The 16,984-nt window shown below is 38.6% G+C and overlaps 1 protein-coding gene and 1 long non-coding RNA gene across 3 annotated transcripts in view; both read left to right on the top strand.

Annotated features, from left to right (window-relative positions):
* OTOG (otogelin) overlaps window positions 1–7,826 on the top strand; it is a 106,145-nt gene extending 98,319 nt beyond the window's left edge. The window contains exons 54-56 of the mRNA XM_074585809.1: window positions 7–52; window positions 4,719–4,798; window positions 6,236–7,826. Of these exons, the coding sequence (XP_074441910.1) occupies window positions 7–52; window positions 4,719–4,798; window positions 6,236–6,436 (327 nt within the window). The 3' untranslated portion in view covers window positions 6,437–7,826. The remainder of the gene's footprint in view (window positions 1–6; window positions 53–4,718; window positions 4,799–6,235) is intronic.
* A 1,610-nt stretch (window positions 7,827–9,436) lies between these two features.
* The window catches only part of LOC141742745 (uncharacterized), a 43,450-nt gene continuing 35,902 nt past the window's right edge, over window positions 9,437–16,984 (top strand). Inside the window, exons 1-2 of one of the 2 annotated variants that reach the window (XR_012586837.1) lie at window positions 9,437–10,101; window positions 12,259–12,383. This is a non-coding gene — a long non-coding RNA (uncharacterized LOC141742745). Of the gene's footprint in view, window positions 10,102–10,503; window positions 10,700–12,258; window positions 12,384–16,984 lie in introns of those variants that run through there. The other variant, XR_012586838.1, reaches the window with a different exon arrangement.

Genomic DNA, 16,984 nt, shown 5'->3' with positions numbered 1-16,984 from the left:
GGTCAGGTCGGGGGCTATATCGTACCATTCTTAGAAGGATGCTGCAAAACATGTAAGTGATTAATGACACTTCCTGCCTCACAAGTCTGTCTGATTTGTTGTTACCTTAGAAATAAGGTTGATTCTCTCCTTCATGAAAGCTTGATTCACTGATCTCAAAGGCTATGATTTTCCCAGTTTGCCAACAAAACTAGTAGAGTTAAATCAGAAGAAAGCAGCTTAACATTGAAGGGTTTACTCCACTGATAGTGATTGTGGCTGGCCAAGTCACTAAAATTGCTACCTTGAGTATTTTGTAGTTCTCATATAAAACTCTACAAAAAACTAGTTACTGTGTTTAGTAGAAAGAATGTACTGTGTCTTGGAACACTTAACACTTAAAACATGCTTCACCTACATTCATATTTTCATATTTGGTATATATGAAGATTGATCTACGCAGTTTGTAAGTTAATGCTGCAAATAATTAACTGATTGTAATAGTGTTATGTTCCGTTTATAGACATAGTTCAGAAGCTTTCAGGCAATATACTTTAAAAGAACTTATAATTAAAAAATCCCCCCTTACTTGATTACCAAGATATGTTTTGATATCTATGAAAGCTAATAAAGGTTCTCGGGGAAAAAAGAAAATAGTTCTCTACAGAATGGGTTCCAAATACGCTGATTCTTAAGGTAAATCAAGAGCTAAGTACATTTTTCTTAGCACACTGGTACATAGCTGAAACATTTCAGCTGATTTCATGAAGAATTTAGCCTGAGGGAGATACCTAACATGAATAATCTAAGCTCAAATATTTGTAGTTGACAATGTTTTGAGCAATTGAAAAGGAGATTTTTACAGGGGGCAGTATCAGATTATCTTTAGAAAGGTGCAAAAATCTGACTTCATTTGCATAACTGGCTGGAATAGCAACCTAAAAGCTAAAGATAGTAGGAGATAAAGCGTAGGAGAGAGCTGGAGAATAGTGCGGGTGTTTCCTGCTGGGTGGGATGGGATCATGACTACCAGATATGGTACCATGCGCACAGTTACTGCAGTGGGATACGTGTGGCCAACTGGGAGGTACCTTTCGGTGTTACTCATGTATTACATTTTGTAGTGCAAAGGTTATTGAAACTGTGGAAGATTTACCTGCTTTTTTCATGCTGTTAATCACTGTAAGGGAATGGTAATAGCTTTTCATGTTTTCTCACACTGATGGACCTGTGTTTGTCCTAGTTCTGTAGCCGATTCTCCACAGGCTCTTTGAGAATATTTTTTGAATATCTGACGTTACCCTTCAATGCCTTATCAGCCATATAAGCCAGCTTCTGAACAAACAATTTATTAAGACTGTTAAAAGTCCATTAAGCTACTTTTCAGCAATGCAGAAGATCTTGCTACTATACTTAGAGAAAGATTATAACTACAATCTTAATTATTTAAGACAAAAGTAAGTTATTAATCTGGGGCATGCATCAGAAAGTAAAATTAAACCCTTGAAAAATCCAGTGACTTCTGAGATACATTCACAAGTACATTCATACAGTTTTGATTTCACACCTGTTTATAAACAACATTGTATCTCAATGAATCATGTAGTTCATTCTGGTTCTGAACAAATCTGGCTTGTTTTAACTGATTAACTGCTTGAGAGCAGTTAATCAATTGTAATTGTGTGAGACGTTTTACGAGAAGGGTTATCAGGTTGTTGTTTTCTTTTGAAGTACTTTACCGTTAGAAACCATTGTGATTTTTGCATTTAGTTTTAAGTGGTATTTGAAAACTAAGTCCTAGAAGTTCCATCAAAACCTAAGGAGTTTTTACAAACACTGTTCAGAGGAAATTATACTATTCCTTTCTTATAACCCCAAAAGACATCTTAAATTTAGGGTACCAGATTGTCTTAGTTATACCAATGTAGATCACATTCTTCCTGGTTTTAACATTAGGCACATTAGGCTTAGCTATGCAGGTAATACCTGGACATGGTCTTGAGCTGCTGACACAGTGATCCCTGCTTGAGCAGGGAGGTAGGACCAGATGACCTCAAGAGGTCCCTTCCAACCTCAGCCACTCTATGATCCTGTAATATAAAGGCATTTTAAGGTTGATTTCTTTTCTCAAATATGCTGAAGTCTAATAACTCCAGAATGTTTCATACTGATAGGGAATCCCCTGTAACTTGTACTGTGTTCAATATGTAATGTTCTTACCAGGTTCTACAGTGTCAATGCTCCTCCCATTCCCTGTTAGCCCAGTCACTCCTACAGCCTATGCTAGCTGTAACACAGGTACATTTTACTGGAAATAAGTAGGACCAACCCAAACAGCATCATTGTTGATTTCCAACAATGTACTCCCTGATAGGAGCATCAGGCCTCATGTTACCCAATTATGCCAAAAGCTGCAGTGTAGTATAACTGCTCATGGTTCAGAGTGGCTCACATTTTGACTTTGTTTTGTTTTTCATTTTGCACTGTGTGGGCAGTGCATTGTTGTTAGCCAACAATGTACTGTTGGTAGTAAGCACTTGCATAGTCTTTAGCTTGCTGCATGCATAAAATTGCTGTTTTTAAAAATGTAAGCTAATTCCATTATGTTTACAGTGCTGTAGAACATAGAGACTAATGGCTTTGCTTGCTAAAGCTTATTATGTAAGCAACATTTTCACAGATGATGTATCATATAGTTTTGCTTCCCGTGGCATATACAGTAGAAGCAGGTCATTTCTTTCCCATACGTAGTTAGGACAGTATACTGAAAACAGTAAGCCTGTGCTTTCCCCATGAAAACTGGAGATTATATTTGTTCTTTCAAATGGAGTATGTTAATTTTTTGAATTGTAATATGGTATGAATGCAATTATTTTGGCATTTATTTTGTGAAAACATCTCTCCACGTTTCTGTAAGAGAAATGATGTTGACTGTAATTTTGTACATCAGAGTGATACATCCTTCATTAAATTACTCTCATGACTCTAGAAGTACTACGCTGAAATCTATATTACTCTTTCATATTGACATCACTTTAAATGACAACAGTGTTATGAGTCAACCCTAAAACCAAGCAATGATTTTTGTCCATACAGCCTGTGAAAAAGAATCTCATTATAATACAACATGTATATATATGATGATCACATGTTTTGTAAGATTGTTCATGGAAAAGTATATTATGTTGTGGAGATCATTAAAAGCCACTGGACATTAAAGTACGTGCATGGAAATACATTAAATATTTATATCGTTGAGATACGTACTTTCACTATAGCTTGGATGAAGTCATAGCCACAGCTGCACTTGAATTCTCCATCCTACATACCATGTATAATGTAAAAGAAGAAAGGACATGAATAGGACTATGAGAAACATGAAATAATGGTGAGTTCTTTATTTTCAAAAACAAATTTTTTTTTCTTCGTACCTCGATTTCCTTTTTCTCTATGCAAGTATAATTTAATAATAGTCAAGCAGTAGCCAGCCATTTCTGATTCTAGATTTTTATTTGCTTCCAAGAAGATTCATTGCTGTCCTTTCTTTCATATTCTAGAAACCTCTGCTATGTCTAGAAATAGTAGTAGACTTATATATTAAACAAAAACAAACAAACAAAAAACCAAAAAAGAAACCCTGAAAAACTAACACAAAAAATGCTTCTCTTTGACAACACCTGGTTTGACAGTGATTAAAGCAGGGGACTAGACATTGCACATCAAGATGTAATAAACCTCTGTCACAGCTCGGTATTGGTCAAAGCAACAGTCTTTCATTGCCTTTGCTTTTCTGTAACTAACAGTGTTCACCTTTTGGCAACAACTTTGAATTTCTTGTCTGAAAGAAAATGCAGCTCTGTAAGTAGAGAGTCATGTGAGACTGCATCATGGTGTGTGAAATCTACTGTGAAACTAGAAGCTGTAATAATGGAATGGACTATTCATTTCTCTTACAGATCTGCCATGTGATGTGGTTTCTTCAGCACAGAAAGGATCATCGTAAGAAGATACCGTGCTTTCTGATCTCTAACAACTGAACTTTATACTGAGCTTCTTTTCTTTTTTCAAATGTTCAGGATTCCCTTCTTAAATTAAGCTTAACTCCTCATTTAATTTCATAATTTTTTTTATCTTTCTTTCATCTATATATTTTGTACGTACTTCTGTGGCAAAAATTGTGGAAATAATGCTAATGAAAATGTAAATAAAAAATTTAGTTCACTGGTGTTCTTTTTCTTATGTAATAAAACCACACAGAAATGTAAAGCCCCGATGAAGCCCTGTTCTTAATCAGATTTTGCTGTTAAGTGTTTATTTTAAACTTTGTTTATACCAAAAGAACACAGTTGCTGCTATTAAAGTTTGTTACAGTTATTTAATAGAAAATGCATTTTATACATTATTAACAAGCCTTCTCACAAGAGTGGTTGATGAATTTTACAAAATTTTTTGCAAGACAGTAGACTTAGTCTTAAAAGGCTTCTGAGCGAAGAATGAACCTTTTATAATTGTTTTTGAAGATATAGGGAGACAGATACTTTAATGCATGAAATGGAATAGTTTGAAAAGTAATACAATGCATAGCTAATGTAACTTTGCCAAAGTTTTGTATGTGCAGTGATGTATTGGGTATTTTCTTCTTTGTGTCTCTTGATCCCATAAAACGTTCAGGAAAGTTCTTGTCTCTAAAATGTTTAGAGTTTTGAGCTGATATTTTTCAATCAATGCCCGTTTTACAGGTAAGGAAGATGGAAAATTCTGTAAAAAGGTGACTGTTAGGATGACTATCCGCAAGAATGACTGCAGGAGTAACACACCAGTAAGTAAATAACTATCACAATTTATTTTAACAGAAGGGGGAAAAATATGAGAAATAAAAAGAAGGAAGAAAGGGAGCACAAATTCCACAAGGCTATTGTCTACATCTCTCTCACAGAGACAGAGGTTTCTGTGTTTCAGAGCTGTTTTAATGTTTCCCTACATTCTCAGCAATCGTCCTCTCAAATAATAAGAAAAAGGGGAATGTGACTTCTGCTTTTATAAGCATTTAAGCGCATGATGATTTAGCGCAAAGCCAGGGTCTCAGTTCACCCTATAATGCAAAATTATTATATGCAAATTAACTTTGTTATAACTGAATCTTGCCAGTGATTTACTACAGTTAAAATAGCTGCAGATGTGCTTGATTTTTCCATCTGTCCAGGGAAAGTCTTTAAATGCCAACTTCATGAAGAAAGGAATCCTGGGTCCTGTAGGCTTTTTTTAGACAGCAGCATGAGCACACTGTGAAATGTGTAGGAAGAATGAGGCACTATCAGTGTGTCTACTGAAGGATTTATTGTAGGAGGACACCAACAATGTCCTGCTGGGCAATGTGAGCAGCAGCAAGGGTGCAGACAGACGTCTCGTGTGAGATGTGTAAGAGCGCCTGGAAAAGCTGTAATAAAAGAGTATAGGGAAACAGCTGTAACCTCTAAAATGACTCTGAGAGTACATTTTGTAGAGCAAGCTGTTGAGCAGCTAGGAAATTTAGTCTCAGTGTCTCATTGAACAGAAACACAAATCCTGACTATTAAACTTGAAAAAATTATCAGTTTGTATGACTGTTTCTGTTACAGTCCATATTACAGTTTTGGTATGACTCATAATAATTCCCCTTGGCTTTCCAAAGGATTGATTCTTTATATTCCTCCTTACTGATACCAGTATAGCAACACTGCATCGGTGTATCACTGAAATTAATAATGTTGGGAGTTGTGGACAGAACATTTGGTGCTATGTTCAAGCCAAGGTTGTTACAAATACTTTAAAATTCAAAGCTTTTTCAAGGCCAGGCTGGATGAGGCTTTGAGCAGCCTGGTCTAGTGGGAGGTGTCCCTGCCCATGGCAGGGGGGTTGGAACTAGATGATCTTTAAGGTCCCTTCCAACCCGAACCATTCTATGAAAATTCAAAACTGAAATTGTTTCTTTGTGTTCTTTGTGTCCATTAATAGCCAAAATCTGTTACCAAAATTGACAGGAAAGCCATCATTAATCTCAGTAAGATAAAAATTGAGACCTATCTGGGAAATGTACTTCTGAGTTTATTACTCGGACATAGTGGGACTTCCTAAGGGGCTAGAGGAAATACCTCCAAATTTTTTATTGCTTTGCCATTGGATTTGGGTGCCTAATGTCTTTGGACTTTCTTGAGAACTCTTAACTTTATTTCCTAGATGCTTCAATTTCCTGATTATTCTTCATCTTTGTTACCAGGTGAACATTGTTTCATGTGATGGAAAGTGCCCATCTGCAAGCATTTACAACTATAACATCAACACATATGCAAGATTCTGCAAATGCTGCAGGGAGCTAGGACTACAGAGACGAACTGTGCAATTGTATTGCACCAGTAATTCAACCTGGGTCAGCTATTCAATCCAAGAGCCTACAGATTGTTCTTGCCAATGGTCTTAAAAAAACCATGAAAGAAAACAGCAAGTCCAGCTCTTCCCAGCATAAGATAATGATAATAGTTTATCTATTAAAAATGCAATACCCAATCCACTGAATTTTACCAGTTTAATGTTAAAAGAGTAAAAACATTTTTGGACTCTTCTAAATTTCTGAAGAATGGCTTTTCATCATTTTTATTGTGATTTGTCTTTCATGTTCATTCACAGGGATTGTTTTAAGAGTTCTTGTGATGTGTGCCAACTTAAAAGGTGAAGTGTTTTACATTAGAGACACCTCAAGAGAAAGAACATCATCTGTTTTGTTCTGGAAGGCTGGCCCACTCTTTGTCAGGCACCCATTCCTGTTTTAAACCACTGACAGGTTTATCTGGCAGCAGTTTGCTATTTTGAATGCATTGCAATTGTGCAAATACATTCAGTGTCTATTAAGAAAAATTGTTTGGACAACATGAGAAGAATTCTCAGTTTAAATCATATTCCTCTTGTAAAGTAGAGCATGTATGAGAAATCCAATTAAAGATTATTTTTTTTTCCAATCAGGGAAACATTGTCAATACTGATAACTGTGTGTAACATTCCCTGGTTGTTAATTTCAGTTTTTCTAGTGTATTTTATATTGTAGTGAAAAGTATTATTGCAAGCATGTAATGTATGGAACAGATAGACTGTTTGTAGGCTATCTAGATTAGTCATTAGTAGTTACTTTATCTTTCTCCTAAACAATATGACATAAACTGAAAATACACAGATTTAACAAATGAAGACCATTTTACAGTCCTTTATATAGATACACCTTAAACAAAAACATTCAGCTTATAAAATGCACCGTACTTCAACTGTTTCCTTAGGAGAATGAACTTTGTTTAACACTAATTTTAAAGGTGAGAAAATTAATTAGAAAAAAGAAAACCAGGATTATGTATCTGTCTAAAAGCAAAACAAAGTTGAAAATCTTTGTCACCAGTATAGTAGAATGTAACTTGTAATGGCAAGTGTTTGATATTAAAAATGTACAATTGTAAGGTTTGAAATTTCCAAAGCAATTTTGCTTATGAACTTCAACAATTAATATTTTGTTGTAGTGAACTAATATTTTTCTCTTCTAAGCTAATGTTGCTGTTCTGTTCTTTTCCAACAAATTGCTACCAAGATTTAGCAAAAATTCAGTAGCTTTCAAAATGTAGATAGCATGTAGTGATACGCTTGACATCCTATAGCAGAAAATAGATCTTAGCATAACTTCTTAAAAAGCTGTTTGTCTGCAGTTAATCCAAAGAAAAATGTGGTGTTAAGATCAATCATGTGAACATTTTTGATATTAATTTTGTATACTGTACATTTCATTCTTACAATATCTAATAAACAACAGGAAGTCTTATTTTGTTACAATTAATTTTGCTATCATTGTTAAAGCAGCTTACTACATGTGATTCAACACACAGTGTTACTGATTTCTTTTCCCACAGTGCACATGGTTAATTTTAGGGTTTGCTGCTATCACTAGTACTAATGATCTAATACTACAAGAAGGAAGGACCTGTATATGGATTTTTGAAAATCTACATCTTTTTCTGACTCTATCACGGTTAACTTTCATCCTCAGAAATGCAAAATTCAGCTATGTCATTTTATTCAAAACAAAAATGGGAAAACTGTTACACATCAAAGAAGAACAGAACATTTCTGATGCTAAGTGTCAGATAGGCTATTTCCTCTGGAAAAAACAGGAAAAATAAGGGTAAACTTCTGCACATTTTCTTTCCATGGCTTTTTCCTAAGCTGTCCCTCAGGATTGACTGCGAAGAGTGGACTGTGTTTTGAGTAAGTGCATGTTGTTATAATGTAGCTGTTTTGTAGTGATGATTACCCGTGAGTACTTAGGGACTCAGGGGTCTTAAGGTAAGTCCTTAAGATCTAACTGTAATATGTGCCATCCCTACATATTTTAGTAAGACATGTTCTTTGTTCAAAGGCGTCTTCTAAATAGCGAGAAAGGACATTGTTTAGGAGGAGTGCATCTGTTGGAAAACCATGGAATGAGGAGCAGAGTAAAAAGTGCTGTTCACAAGACATTGAGCAGAGCTAAGTCCTTGAACCCAAGTGCCTAAAATTCAAGTTTTGGCATTTGCAAAGGTGAAGTTCATCCTTCCCTAGAACCAGCTGGCAGATGCCAACCTGATCGGTAGGAATTAATAAAAGAGCTGTTTCTTTTGCTCTCAAGCAAGACAGTATTTGCTGTGAAGTGTCAACGACCAACATGAGGGACAGAATTAGAGCAGGAATTAGGTGAGCCGCTATGCTTCCCTTGGCTGTGGCGTGGTCCCTCCCCTTGCCACTTGAGCTAATGGCAAAGCACTCATTGCTTCCAGCAGCACAAGGCGGTTACTCAGATCCATTTGAGATCCAAACTTTCAACTCTTGCTTGCAGAGCAAGTTAATACTGGCAGTGAGAGTAGAAAGCAGACTGTGGTGTATCCGGTAACGGTAATCAAACACTGCTGCTGCTTATACTTCAGGAGTAAAATAATAAACATTGTGTTAAGTCCCTACTTTTGATTTTGTAAACATTAGGCTTATGCCGAGAGAAACAAAGGGAAAGATCCAAACTGCCTATGGCTTGACAGGGGAAGCTGCTTTTATCCCTGCCTCCGTGTTAAATTCCTTCACGGATGCTTATCCTGTCTGTCAGTGGTGAGTTCAAAGCACCCTGTATTTACCTTACGCTGTGTTCACACAAAGCAGCTCAGCTGGAAAAAGATTTTGCCTTATTTGTACTTCCATGTCTTCGGAAACCAAAGGGACCTCAACCAGCTGTAGGTTTCATCTGATCCTCCCATGCAGGAGGCACTCAGACTGTGACAATATCTGAGTCTTAAAACAGTTGTCTTTTGCTTGATGATATAGGTGTAATATGAAGGGTATATAGCTATGCTCTTCAGAATACATATGTTTTACTATCACAACTGTGTTTGTGTCTTTATTAGCCTTAAAGACAGGTGTGCACCTGGAGCTAATGAAATACTGGAGCCTTTATGCAAGTTCCCATAGTGGCACAAGTGAAATCCCGCATTCAGCACATAAAACAAGTTGCTGGAAGGAAACTCACTTTCTAAAAGTGTTGCTGCCATGGCACGCTCCAGTGTTCCTGTTGCAGCAGTGCATTGTTCAGAGACAAAACTGACGGGATCCTTCACTGAGTTCAACCAAGATTTCTTGCAATATTTTGGAGAACGGTGTTTCCTAGGGATCTAAAAGGGAGTAATAAAAAAAAAAAAAAAAAAAAAAAAACACAACAAAAAACCTGTTTTTAGAAGCCCAAGAGAAACAAAAAAAAAAGCTGCATATCCAGCAGACGCTGGGTATTCTTTTTGAGGGCCCCCTCAGGTGGGCGTCTGCTGGGGCAGCAACGAGCTGGAGCAGCAACGAGCTGGAGCAGGGACTTTCCTCCCTCACGAACACAGGGATAGGGCTGGAGGAAACACTAGTGCTGCTGCCGTGCTCCTGCCGCCTCCCCGAGAGGAGGCCTGAAGGGGTTAAGCAGGGGCCTCCCCCCTTCCCTTCAGCTAAAAAGCCAATTCTCCCCAGCTGAAGCCCGTTTCTGTGGGGCAATAAAGGTGAAGGTGGTGTGGGTGCTGGGTAAAAGCGCTGTGGATGGGGCAGTGTGAGGTAAGTGCTGTTTTCCTGAACTAGCCCCTTGTTTTAGAAGAGAGGAATGGACGGTTGATACGGTGTCTGTAGGCTGTAAAATGTGGACAGGAGGCGAGTGAGTGGCCTTAGGGGCCCTGTCAGAGGTCTTTATTCTTTGTCAGTGTGGCTGTGAGAAAGATTTGAAAAGATTATCTTTCATTCTGTAAAAGATGACTTCTGGTTAAAGGAGGGGTTAAAGTCATAAATGCTGGTGGTGTTGGAGACCGTTGTGCTTGTACAACCATGTTGAATTATCTCTTCAGGCTCTGCTGGGGCAGGCGGCTGGAGAGCAGGCCTGCCTTGCTTCTGGAAATCTGAAACTGTGGTGATTGCCAGGGGAAAACTTGGCTACTAATGGCCTGTAGGTTTCCTGTCTTTTGTTGGCCTTCAAGGCTATCTGCAGAAATGGACTTTTAGAGGCCGATTAAGTTAGATCAAACTCAAAAATGGCGCTTAGGTGATTCCTCCAAACAAACGAATGCAGTTGGTGCTCCTCTGGCAGACACCTTGCGACTGCCGCTCTGCGAGGCTGAATCCTGAATGAAAGGAACCAAATTTGAAAAATTCCCTTCAGAAGGTAGGTGAGAGACTAAGTAATTCGGGGTTGGAGGGAGGGAGGGAGGGAGGGAGGGGAGTGTGGGAGTTGAGAATATAGGTATATGATAGAAGTGGGCAGGAATAATTTTCTCCTCTTGATCTCTAACATCAAGGTAAGTATCTTTTTTTGTTTGTTTGTTTAATGTGAATGAAAATGCTGTGGGAGCGAAATCCTGACCTTCTTGAAACTGAGGCCTGTTACATTTCTTCACAAGTCTCAAAATTTCACCCGAGGGCCATGTTCTCCTCACATCCGTTTGCGTATGTGGAGTTTCTCCACAAAAAAAGTAGGCACAGGAACATCATAGGCTTGTATCTTGTTAAAACTAGGATTTCAAGTCTTTCCAATGCTGGATTGTTTTCCATCTTTGAATAATTAGTGATTTGAGTATGGAATCATTGGTTTTTTGTTATGTTGCTGAAAGCTCATTGTTACCTCCTTTAAAAAACACCTTACTTGCATTACCTCGAGCAAGCTTACCCAGCCATGATTCACCGGAAAATATAAATGATTTGGCAGCTGGAGGCTTGAGTATGATGGATATTGGCTATTAAGAAAGGCCTTTAAAAAGAAATATAATGATATCAATTGTGCTGTATAAACTCTCACTGTCTGGGTTATTAGTACATGATCTGGTCTCAGGATAACGGCCTCTTGAGTAATGCTTCCTCTAATTAGCGATAGTGCTGCCTGGTGGTTTGCTAAATTAATCTGAAATACTGGCATCTGTTGGTCTGCAGTTTAATGCAAACTATTAGTCACAAGTAAAGTAACTTGAATCTCCTCAGACGGCCTCTCAAGTATGCAGTCCATGAAGTCAGACCAAAATAATTAAAAAAAATTTCATTCTCACTCTTATCTCTGCCCACACCATTATCTTTCTCCCCAGTGCAAGTGGCTAGCTATGAATAATTAAAATGAGGTAACAGCTGCTATGCAGATGGTGATTTTTTGGAAAAATCCCCTCTCAGTGTGGTGATGACATCTAACCTCTTTAGAAATAGCACCTGACTGACTGCCATACCCTCAGGTCTGCTTTCTGTATGGACTTTCGACCAAGGCTTTGATCATGTCAGCTCACTTTAGCTGTTTAAAATGTAGATATCTGAATTAACTCAGGTGTCCAGGCTCCATCCATTACCAAAGAGAGAGAGGTGCATCCAGAGAGTGACTCATCCCATCCTAAAATAAGTGTCTAAGATTGATGTGATGAATCATCCTCCAGATGTATCATCTTTCCTTTTCACTGTAGAGAGAACCTCGATGGCAAGGTGTGGTTAGGCACCTTGGTTTTAGGTTGTTAAAGTTAGTTGGAATGAAATTCACCCTTAATGGTTAAAGACTCTTGGCGGGCTTAAAAATCAGCTACTCTGATAGCAGATATGGCATATCTTATCTGACCTCATATGAGATGATAAATGTTAATATTTGATTTGCATGAAGCTGAATGTAATTCGTCTTGTACAGTTTTTCCTGTATGTCTTACAGTATACTCACTTCATATGACAGCTATACCTAAACTATCCATGTATCTCTAGAGCTGAAGAAAGATGTCATCAGATTCAAGATGGAAGAGCGCAACTAAATTTGGGAAGATGCAATGTGTTTATTGCCATGACAAGCTGGAAAAGATCTAGAAGGTTGTCATCAAACCAGGACAAATGTGAGTGAATTTTAAAGTATTTGTGGTTTATAGACCTTTTATTTTGTAGGTGTTGGCTTGAGTCTTGCAGGTGATTTGTGGTCTTGCTTTCTAAACTTTTGGCTTCCAAGAGCTTTAAGGTAATGCGATTCTTCAGAAAGTTATGAAACCTGCCTATGAAATATCTTTGTGCTTCAGCTCTTTAGAGCATCTGGAGTTCAGTTTGAGGCAGCAGAGAAGCTTTTCAATACACAGGCCTTTCCCAACTGTTTGATTTCTTTTATACGATTGCCCAGGAGCAGGTTCTGACCTCAGTTAATGTACTTGAAAGGAACATCAGATTTGGCGTTTAGTTTTCCTCAAGGCTAACATCTTAGGGCATGAGTTGAGTATGTGAGATTTGTCTAATGTGTGGTAGAATATTGGAAAGAAAAAAAAATAGTGGAGCACTTTAATAAAATTTCTTTTTGATTACTAATGGAGAAGTCTGATCTTAAGCATGAAATATCAAAGGCAGACTAGCTGGAATAATGCCTAATTTCAAGAGCATGCCTGTTCTTTATCTCTGTTCTTAATCCTCCAACTGTCCTTTCTGGACCATATTCCCTATTGAGCTCCTTGTTGATGTTTTGTTTTATTAAATAGGGAAAAAAAGCAGAGAACAACCGTCTGAGATGGAGGACATCAAGGTGCCCGATAGGCCTGATTACTAACCTGAATGTATGCAGGGTGGTGTCCTTTGTAAAACAGGAGCATCACTGATAATATGCTCCTCCATTTCCTATCAGCAGACGTTAACTGCTGCATTTCCTTTTTTTTTTTTTCCTCAAAGAACTCTACCCTAGCAAAGCTAATTTGGTGAGTGGTGAAAGTTAGCTGTATGACAACTAATCACTAAAGCACAGTGTTCTTGTTAAATATTGCTGGAGTGGTTAGAGATTACCAGATAACCCAGTAGTAGCACATGAAGATCATCGTTTTGTATTGGAATGGTAGCTTGTGCAGCCCAGCATTCTCTTTCCAAACTTTTGCTCCTGGAGAAACTGCAAGAAGGGGGAATTTTTAGATCAGTGGTTTTGGAATAAAAAAGGTGATTTAGAATTTTGCATGCGAAACTTGCATTTTTAGACAAATATACCAACGGGCTGTGCAACACTGTAATAGCAAAGTCTCCCACCTCTTATGAATCATAAAAACCCGTTTCAATGATATTTGCTCACAAATAATTTCACAGGCCAATTGGATGCTGTGAGGAAGCACATGGCTTCACAGCTAGGTGGTTTTCAGTTCACAGGAGAGGAGTAGGCTCTGGCTATTGGTACCATTTATTGTTATGTGCAGGTTCACCATAACCCTCTTTAAGGCTGTGTTGTGTGCAGGCAGCTAGTATAAACACTGGAAGCACTGTTTATTCTCAGTTTGGTAAATAGCTTCCTCTCACCTCTACTTGTTTCGGGCTCTACACCTGGAAATTCCCTTGGCCTTTCCCAGTGCTAGTGCAGTCAGGGCCAGACCAACCCTGCGGAGAAAGGAGGACAAGTTCATATTGCACTCCTGCTTATATATCTCCCTGGAACTCCAAGTGCTCTATATGAAAAATTTTTAGAAGAAAACTGGGGCCTAACAAAAGGGCTGGCTTAAAAAATAAATAAATGCCTATTTTATCTGCTTGGGATAACTTTAAGTGGAACCGCCCCCACACTTTTGGTTAAAATCCCCAAGATGTTCAAAATGTTTTTCTGGCAGCCTCCTGATTTTAAAATATTTTGTTGGACTATCAGTATTTTAGATCCTGACCCTCATCTTTTTCTCTGGAGATGAGGGATGAGACTTTTGAGGAAAACATTTAGAAGTTTATCTCTTCAAACTGGCAGGTCCACATTTCAGGAAGATACTATACAGGGGAAAAGGGGAATCAGTACCTAAGGGCGAGTTTTGGCATTACAGAGGGAGGGGAAGAAAAGCCCTCCCTTGATAATGGAGGAAACCAAACATACTCCGTTATTCTGATAGCAATGGGCTTGAGTGCAGCCCTTGGGGTAGTATTAATACAGGTTTGCCACGTGTATCCAGTCCCCACTGCCCACGTGTTTTGCTGGTGATTCCAGAATAGGGTCAGAGCAAGCTGAAAAGGCAGAGGCTCAAGACTGCCGCTGTTTCTGTGAGATTGTTTTAGATTCTGGTTCTGTGAATTGTTTCAGATCTGGATGTGTCTCTGCTTTCTCAGGGCTGCGGTTTCAGACTTGTCTGTAGGCAGTGATGGAGACGTAGCGGCTGTACAGGGCCACAAAGTTCATTCTCTGTTACAGTCTGGCTGTGAAGCTTTGGGCTGCCCACTGATTTTTGTGACGTTACAGTATCAGGAACCATTACCTCTCTCCTGTATTTTTTTTTAAATAAGAAGAAATATTCTGCAAACCTGTATTAATGGAAAATCTTTTGAATATTGCTCTGCTTAAAAAATATAGTTTATCACGTTACCATATTTTTTAGTAGTAGTTGCTCTTCTATCTTACCCGTGTGTCGTGGGGCTAAAGGAGTATGGGGCCTTCAGGTGTAGCTCCAGTAATGGGAGTCTTGTAATTATCCGCAATGGACATGAAATGAAAGAAAATATAACCTAGTGACCTATTAAGACTGTACTTAAGCTGATCTCTGGAATGAAATTCACAGCACTATTGCACACTTGTTTCTCAGCTCCATTACCAGAGGACAGGGGGGGAAGGGAAGGTAGCATTTTTATGCTTTAGATTGGGCCATATTGTAGCACTTCTAAATCTTCTGTCAACACTGGTGTGACGTTGCATTCATTAAAAATGCACGACCTTTTTTAAACATCCATCTGTTATATAAATAAAAATAATGCTGCCCTATATTTTTATGGTATGCTAATCCTGCATGGCCATGGTCTAATTATCAAATGATTTCATGCTACCCTGGTGGCAGGCAACGTCCAGCCCGCTGAACACTTGCTATGGATCTCTTATTAAATCCCTCTTGCACAGTTTCATTCATAAATTTACCATGGCTTTTAAGACAAAATAGTTTGATGCTTATACAGCAATATCAAATAAGAGCAGTATGTTTCCAGAATGCAGCAACATTTTTCAGATGCTCCACTTCATGCATGACTGAATAATTCATGGCAAACTCCATTATTGACTACTTTTACCTTGAGTGGAAGCCATGCCACTGGTAGGTAGTGCATGCTAGTTGTGCTCATAGATGAGATGAGCTGGATGTAGCCTGTCCATAATTTTGTGGAGCTTGAATATTCTACTCTCTACACTAAGGTTCATTTTGACAATGGGTGTCCTAAGTTGGGTATCAACGCTCCTGGTCCATACCCATTTTCCTGCTCTGTTCTGGCCATGTTGGAGCTAGAACAGAGGTGCTGGAGTGCTTATGGCTCTTGCCTCCTCTGATGTTCCTCCAGCACTGCCCTGTGCCAGCTCCCAAGAGGGACATGGTGCCTTAGAGTTTTGGACACATGCCATGTTACACTTGGAGAGCCAAAATCCAAAGAAAATTGTGGTTTTGTTGGTTGCATTGTTAATTTAACTTTGGAAAGACTTAGAAAGTTACTTGGTGGAAGTAGCTAATGGAAGTGCTTCCTCGTTTCTATAAGGCAATTTTTTGCCTTTGAATTCAGTGCAAAAGGTTTATTCCCAAGTGACTGTGCAATTAACTGCATTAACAATGGAATGATTAAAAACAGAATTAAAGTATTTGCCCAGATTTACCCTAGACTGCAATTTACCCTGAACAACTTCATGCCGCCTGTGCCAACTTAGTGCCATCTGGGCTCTTACGAGATAACATTTGCAGCTTAACAAGAAATCTTCCTTTTGTCAAGTGACTTGGAGTACTCCAGTAGTATTGTTTTCTCTACGTTTGCACCATCCATCCCCCATTGTGTATTTGTTAGGGCAGTATGTATCCCATAGATCTGTTTCTCTTGATCTGCAGCTTCAGTGAAGCACTACTGGAGTGGAATTGAGTAGAATTTTGTCTACCCTTGTGTGAGGGCTGGTAGAGAGCCAGTTAGCTGGACACAAGTCATGGTGGTGACAAAGATGAGCCTGTGACCCATTGGGGGCAGATTGAAGCACTGATGGTAGAAAACAGCACCAGTGTGCAGGTAGCAGAGGGCTCCTGGGGAGGGAGAAGGAAGGAGGGAAGGTACACACATACGCGCCTTGTGGTTGTGAACTTGGATTAATTTCCCATCCTTGCTTCTTTTTTGTTGTTTTTTCTTTTGCTTGATGAAAGGTTTGTCACTTCTAGTACTACCATATTCTAGTTCAAGAGACCTTGCACAGACCAAAATATTTTTATCAGCCTTTTACGTTTGCCCAAAACTGCTTCAAATAAAAATGAGATAGTACCACAGGAGTGATTTGCACCCATGTGTTACCAGCATCTCTGGCCTCCTGCTAAAGTTTAATGAATTAATTTCCCTCTTCTCTGACACAGCTAATTCTGATTTAAGTATTTGTAATAAGTTGGAAATTTCAATGAGTTGCGTGCTTACTCACTGAGGTATGTGACTTGCTCATTGCTTGCAGAGTCTGTTTTTGTTACCAGGTCACTTGAAGTTCAAAGTAGCTGAAGATGTTTGT

Source organism: Larus michahellis, chromosome 4 (assembly GCF_964199755.1).
Source record: "Larus michahellis chromosome 4, bLarMic1.1, whole genome shotgun sequence".
Taxonomy (NCBI): Eukaryota; Metazoa; Chordata; class Aves; order Charadriiformes; family Laridae; genus Larus; species Larus michahellis.
Note: the sequence above shows the minus strand (reverse complement) of the source record. Positions and strands in the feature narration are given on the sequence as shown.